This window comes from Ambystoma mexicanum, chromosome 5p (assembly GCF_040938575.1).
Source record: "Ambystoma mexicanum isolate Mex_15411 chromosome 5p, UKY_AmexF1_1, whole genome shotgun sequence".
Classification (NCBI taxonomy): Eukaryota; Metazoa; Chordata; class Amphibia; order Caudata; family Ambystomatidae; genus Ambystoma; species Ambystoma mexicanum.
This window is the reverse complement of record NC_090930.1, coordinates 9,032,805-9,039,661: the sequence shown is the minus strand read 5'-3', so window position 1 is coordinate 9,039,661 and position 6,857 is coordinate 9,032,805. Positions and strand designations below refer to the sequence as shown.

The 6,857-nt window shown below is 47.7% G+C and overlaps 1 protein-coding gene across 1 annotated transcript in view; it reads right to left on the bottom strand.

Annotated features, from left to right (window-relative positions):
• Positions 1-366: 366 nt before the first annotated feature.
• Positions 367-6,857, bottom strand: part of LOC138480447 (extracellular calcium-sensing receptor-like) — a 206,516-nt gene continuing 200,025 nt past the window's right edge. The window contains exon 6 of the mRNA XM_069612232.1: positions 367-1,268. Coding sequence (XP_069468333.1) covers positions 367-1,268 — 902 coding nt within the window. The remainder of the gene's footprint in view (positions 1,269-6,857) is intronic.

Below are 6,857 nucleotides of genomic sequence, written 5' to 3'. Positions count from 1 at the left end.
TTTCAAGCTGTTACTTGCAGTCTAATGTGTTTTTATCTGTTTTGATGTCATTTTTATTGTTATTGTTTATATCATGAACTGATTATGTGATTGTATTCTTCGTTATTGTGCTTTGATGGACACATTTTCTAAGTAAAGTATTTCAACTGAAATTGCACTCCAAAATCCAAGCGCAGCCACTCCTTCTGATGATCAATGGCACATGATCAATGGCACGTCTTCAGCGGGTCTAAGTCCTGTCTGTGGACTTAAACCTGAATAACCCGAAGTGCTGTTAAGTGGCCGTGCAGAGATAATAAGAAAAGTAATAATGATACTAAAAGAAAGGGTTGTTAAGAACGGACAAGCCCAAACAATATTTTATTTTTATTTGAAAGCTGGTCTTTGCATTAAGTGTTGCTTGGTGTTCATGTCCGGCCTCCATAGGATAATATAACACTTGGGAATGAAGATACAGCCCAGAAGTCCCGCACCTGAAGACAAGATGGCAAAGATCTCCACAGCCACCATGTACTTCCCCTGTGTGCTCAGGTAAGCGGGGATGAAGGAGATCCAGACAGCCAGAAACACAAGCATACTGAAGGTCAGGAACTTGGCCTCGTTAAAGCTCTGGGGCAAATTCCGGGCATGAAAAGCAACGACAAAGCTGACACTGGCCAACAGGCCCAGATATCCCAACATCAAGTAGAAGAAGAGAACAGAGCCCTCGTCACACTGGAGGATGGTGGTGTCCCTCATCTGTATCTTCACTGGGAATGGGGGGTCAAGAAGACACCAGGCTGTGCATATGATTATTGGAACCAATGAGCACGCAAGGACCACTCCATAGGCCACTCTGGGTCCCAGCCATCTTGAAGAGCGATTGCTCGGATCACGAGCATCAAAGGCTAAAATCACAGTTATGGTCTTTGCCAGAATGGTGGAGATGCTGATGGAAAAGGCGATACCAAAGGAATTTTGCCGGAGCATGCAGGTGACCCTCAGGGGATGGCCAATGAAGTTGAAGGATGAGAGGAAGCAGAGCATGAGGGCGATGAGGAGCAGGTAGCTCAGTCCTCGGTTGTTGGCTTTGACAATTGGTGTGTCCTGGTATCTCCTGAAGACCCAGAGCACAAACAAGGTGACAAGGAAGAGGAGGCCAGCCATGCATGCTAGGGTGAGCCCCAAAGGCTCTTCAAAGGAGAGGAACTGGAGAGTTGTCAGGTCACATTGAGTACGCCCTTTATTTGGCCAGTAATCATCAGGACAATTGCTGCAGTCGACAGAATCTAGAATTAAAGATTGATTAATGATTGATTAGAACAAGTCATTCATTTATTGTTTATTTACTATCAACCAATCAGGATTTAGTGAATCCAGGTTTTCACTGGAAATATTCAATCATAACTTATTCTCAGCTGTTATCATGTTCAGAAGGTCACACAATGAGCTTTGGAGTTGGCACCTTCTAATTTCCTTCTAAACCTTGTGTAACTGGAACACAATGGGAGATTAATAACTGAAGATAGCATTTCTCGTAGACATTTCTAAATAAAATAGGACATTTCTTTTAAAGCTGAAAACGGGCCAATAATAACCAACCTATGAACATCTGACTCAAAGCTTCTTATCCGCTCATACTCTCACATTATTAATCCAGAGCATTAGCCAAATGCGGATCATTTAATGCCACTTCTGGCTACTCAGGATGTGTATTTCGGGAATAGTGCAGTATAGAATCTCCAGCAGTGGTGGGAAACCTATGGCCCGCCAGATGTTTTGCTCCACAACTCTCAGAATCGCTTACCATTGACCATACTGGGGAGGGCTGACGGGCATTGTAGGCCAACATATCTTGAGGGTTGTCCATTAAAGACCAAGCCTTTTTCCCATAAGTGTAAGATTTTTTGGGGAGCGGAAGCTGCCTTCTGGGACCGGGTAAACCTTAATACGAAGCAGTGTGCAGGCTTCTGTGGTTCCTACAAGCAGGATTGAGGTTCAATTGTGTGGCCCACATTTGTTTCATACAGTCACAGTTGGATTGAATCCCCAGAGGGGGTTTGGTATGAATCCCCAGGGGGTGTCTGGCATGAATCCCCAGATGGTGTTTGGTATGAATCCCCAGTGGGTGTTTGGTATGAATCTCCAGAGGGCGTTTGGTATGAATCCCCAAGGGCGTTAGGTATGAATCCCCAGATGGTGTTTGGTATGAATCCACAGATGGTGTTTGGTAGAAATCCCCAGAGGGTGTTTGGTATGAATCCCTAGAGGGCGTTTGGTATGAATGGCCAGATGTCATTTGGTATGAATCCCCAGAGGGTGTTTGGTATGAATCCCCAGTGGGTGTTTGGTATGAATCCCCAGAGGGCGTTTGGTATGAATCCCCAGAGAGCGTTTGGTATGAATCCCCAGATGGCATTTGGTATGCATCCCCAGACGGCATTTGGTATGAATCCCCAGAAGGCTTTTGGTATGAATCCCCAGAAGGCTTTTGGTATGAATGCCCATAGGGTGTCTGGCATGAATCCCCAGAGGGTGATTGGTATGAATCCCCAAAGGGCATTTGTTTAGAATCCCCAGAGGGCGTTTGGTATGAATGGCCAGATGACGTTTGGTATGAATCCCCAGAGGGTGTTTGGTATGAATCCCCAGATGGTGTTTGGTATGAATCTCCAGAGGGCGTTTGGTATGAATCCCCAGAGGGTGTTTGGTGTGAATTCCCAGAGGGTGTTTGGTATGAATTCCCAGATGGTGTTTGGTATGAATCCCCAGAGGGTGTTTGGTATGAATCCCCAGAGGATGTTTGGTATGACTCCCCAGATAGTATTTGGTATGAATCCCCAGAGGGTGTCTGGCATGAATCCCCAGAGGGTGTTTTGTATAAATCCCCAAGGGGCAGTTGGTATGACTCCACAGATGGTGTTTTGTATGAATCCCCACAGGGCGTTTGGTATGAATCCCCACAGTGCATTTAGTATATCCACAGAGGGTGTCTGACATGAATCCCCAGAGGGTGTCTGGCATGAATCCCCAGAGGGTGTTTGGTATGAATCCCCAGAGGGTGTTTTTGGTATGAATCACCAGAAGGTGTTTGTTATGAATCTCCAGCGGGCGTTTGGTATGAATCTCCAGACGGCATTTGGTATGAATCCCCAGAGGGCGTTTTTGTATGAATCTCCAGAGGGCATTTGGTATGAATCTCCAGAAGGCGTTTGCTATGAATTCCAAAAGGGCGTTTGGTATGAATCCCCAGAGGGCATTTGGTATGAATCCCTAGATGGTGTTTCGTATGAATCCCCAGCAGGTGTTTCATATGACTCCCCAGAGGGTGTTTGGTATGATTGCCCAGAGGGTGTTTGGTAGAAATCCCCAGAGGGTATTTGGTTGAATCCCCAGAGGGTGTTTGGTATGAATCCCCAGATGGTGTTTGGTATGAATCCCAAGAGGGTGTTTGGTATGAATGTCCCGATGTTGTTTGGTATGAATCCCCAGAGGGCGTTTGGTATGAATCCCCAGAGGTTGTTCGGTATGAATCCCCAGTGAGTGTTTGGTATGAATCTCCAGATGGCATTTGGTATGAATTCCCAGAGGGCGTTTGGTACTAATCACCAGAGGGCATTTGGTATGCATCCCCAGAGGCTGTTTGGTATGAATCCCCAGAGGGTTTATGGTATGAATCCCCAGAGGTCGTCTGGTATGAATGCCAGATGGCATTTGGTATGAATCCCCAGAGGGTGTTTGGTATGAATCCCCAGATGGTGTTTGCTATGAATCTCCAGAGGGTGTTTGGTATGAATCTGCAGAGGGTGTTTGGTATGAATCCACAGAGGGTGTTTGGTATGAATCCCCAGAGGGAGTCTTGCATGAATCCCCAGAGGGCGTTTGGTATGCATCCCCAGAGGGCGTTTGGTATGCATCCCCAGAGGGCGTTTGGTATGAATCCCCATAGGGTGTTTGGTATGAATCCCCAGAGGGTTTCTGGCATGAATTCCCAGAGGGTGTTTGGTATGAATCCCCAGAGGGCGTTTGATATGAATCCCCAGAGGTTGTTCGGTATGAATCCCCAGAGGGTGTTTCGTATGAATCTCCATATGGCGTTTGGTATGAATCCCCAGAGGGCGTTTGGAACGAATCCCCAGAGGGCGTTTGGTATGCATCCCAAGAGGGCGTTTGGTATGAATCCCCAGAGGGCTTTTGGTATGAATCCGCAGAGGGCGTTTGGTATGAATGCCCAGATGGTGTTTGTTATGAATCCCCAGAGGAGGTTTGCTATGAATCCCCAGAGGGTGTTTGGTATGAATCCCCAGAGGGTGTTTGTTATGAATCTCCAGCGGGCGATTGATATGAATCTGCAGACGATGTTTGGTATGAATCCCCAGAGGGCATTTGGTATGAATCTCCAGAGGGCGTTTGGTATGAATCTCCGAATCTCCAGAAGGTGTTTGGTATGAATCCCCAGAGGACGTTGAATCCCCAGAGGGCATTTGATATGAATCCCTAGATGGTGTTTCGTATGAATCCCCAGCGGGCGTTTCTTTTGAATCCCCAGAGGGTGTTTGGTATGATTGCCCAGAGGGTGTATGGTATGAATCCCCAGACGGTGTTTGGTATGCATCTCCAGAGGGCGTTAGGCATGAATCCCCAGATGGTGGTTGGTATGGTGGTTGGTATGAATCCCCATATGGTGTTTGGTATGAATCCCACAGGGTGTTTGGTATGAATCCGCAGAGGGTGTTTGGTATAAATCTGCAGAGCATGTTTGGTATGAATCCGCAGAGGGTGTCTGGCATGATTCCCCAGAGGGTGTCTGTCATGAATCCCCAGAGGGTGTTTGGTATGAATCCCCAGCGGGCGTTTGGTATGCATCCCCAGAGGGCGTTTGGTATGAATCCCCAGAGGGTGTTTGGTATGAACCCCCAGTTGGTGTTTGCTATGAATCTCCAGAGGGCATTTGTTATAAATCCCCAGAGGGTGTTGCAATGAATCCCCAGAGGGTGGTTGGTATGAATCCCCAGAGGTTGTTTGGTATGGATGCCCCGATGATGTTTGGTATGAATCCACAGAGGGCATTTGGTATGAATTCCCAGAGGGTTGTTGGTATGAATAACCAGAGGTTGTTTGTATGAATGCCCAGATGATGTTTGGTATGAATCCCCAGAGGGTGTTTGGTATGAATCTGCAGAGGGTGTTTGGTATGAATCCACAGAGGGTGTTTGGTATGAATCCCCAGAGGGTATCTCGCATGAATCCCCAGAGGGTGTCTGGCATGAATCCCCAGAGGGTGTCTGGCATGAATCCACGGAGGGCGTTTGGTAAGCATCCCCAGAGGGCGTTTGGTATGCATCCCCAGAGGGTGTTTGGTATGAATCCCCATAGGGTGTTTGGTATGAATCCCCAGAGGGTGTCTGGCATGAATTCCCAGAGGGTGTTTGGTATGAATCCCCAGTGGGTGTTTGGTATGAATCTCCAGAGGGCGTTTGGCATGAATCCCCAAGGGCGTTAGGTATGAATCCCCAGATGGTGTTTGGTATGAATCCACAGATGGTGTTTGGTAGAAATCCCCAGAGGGTGTTTGGTATGAATCCCTAGAGGGTGTTTGGTATGAATCCCCAGAGGGCATTTGGTATGCATCCCCAGAGGGCGTTTGGTATGAATCCCCAGATGGTGTTTGGTATGAATGCCCAGATGGTGTTTGGTATGAATCCCTAGAGGGCGTTTGGTATGAATGGCCAGATGTCCTTTGGTATGAATCCCCAGAGGGTGTTTGGTATGAATCCCCAGTGGGTGTTTGGTATGAATCCCCAGAGGGCGTTTGGTATGAATCCCCAGAGAGCGTTTGGTATGAATCCCCAGAGAGCGTTTGGTATGAATCCCCAGATGGCGTTTGGTATGCATCCCCAGACGGCATTTGGTATGAATCCCCAGAAGGCTTTTGGTATGAATCCCCAGAAGGCTTTTGGTATGAATGCCCATAGGGTGTCTGGCATGAATCCCCAGAGGGTGTTTGGTATGAATCCCCAAAGGGCGTTTGGTTAGAATCCCCAGAGGGCGTTTGGTATGAATGGCCAGATGACGTTTGGTATGAATCCACAGAGGGTGTTTGGTATGAATCCCCAGATGGTGTTTGGTATGAATCTCCAGAGGGCGTTTGGTATGAATCCCCAGAGGGTGTTTGGTGTGAATTCCCAGAGGGTGTTTGGTATGAATGCCCAGATGGTGTTTGGTATGAATCCCCAGAGGGTGTTTGGTATGAATCCCCAGAGGGTGTTTGGTATGACTCCCCAGATAGTATTTGGTATGAATCCCCAGAGGGTGTCTGGCATGAATCCCCAGAGGGTGTTTTGTATAAATCCCCAGAGGGCAGTTGGTATGACTCCACAGATGGTGTTTTGTATGAATCCCCACAGGGCGTTTGGTATGAATCCCCACAGTGCATTTAGTATATCCACAGAGGGTGTCTGACATGAATCCCCAGAGGGTGTCTGGCATGAATCCCCAGAGGGTGTCTGGCATGAATCCCCAGAGGGTGTTCGGTATGATTCCCCAGAGGAAGTTTGGTACGCATCCCAAAGGGCGTTTGGTATGAATCCCCAGAGGGTGTTTAGTATGAATCACCAGAGGGTGTCTGGCATGAATCCCCAGAGGGTGTCTGGTATGAATCCCCAGAGGGCATTTGGTATGAATCCCCAGAGGGCATTTGGTATGCATCCCCAAGGGGCGTTTGGTATGAATCCCCAAAGGTTGTTCGGTATGAATCCACAGAGGGTGTTTGGCATGAATCTCCAGATGGTGTTTGGTATGAATCCCCAGAGGGCGTTTGATATGAATCCCCAGAGGTTGTTCGGTATGAATCCCCAGAGGGTGTTTCGTATGAATCT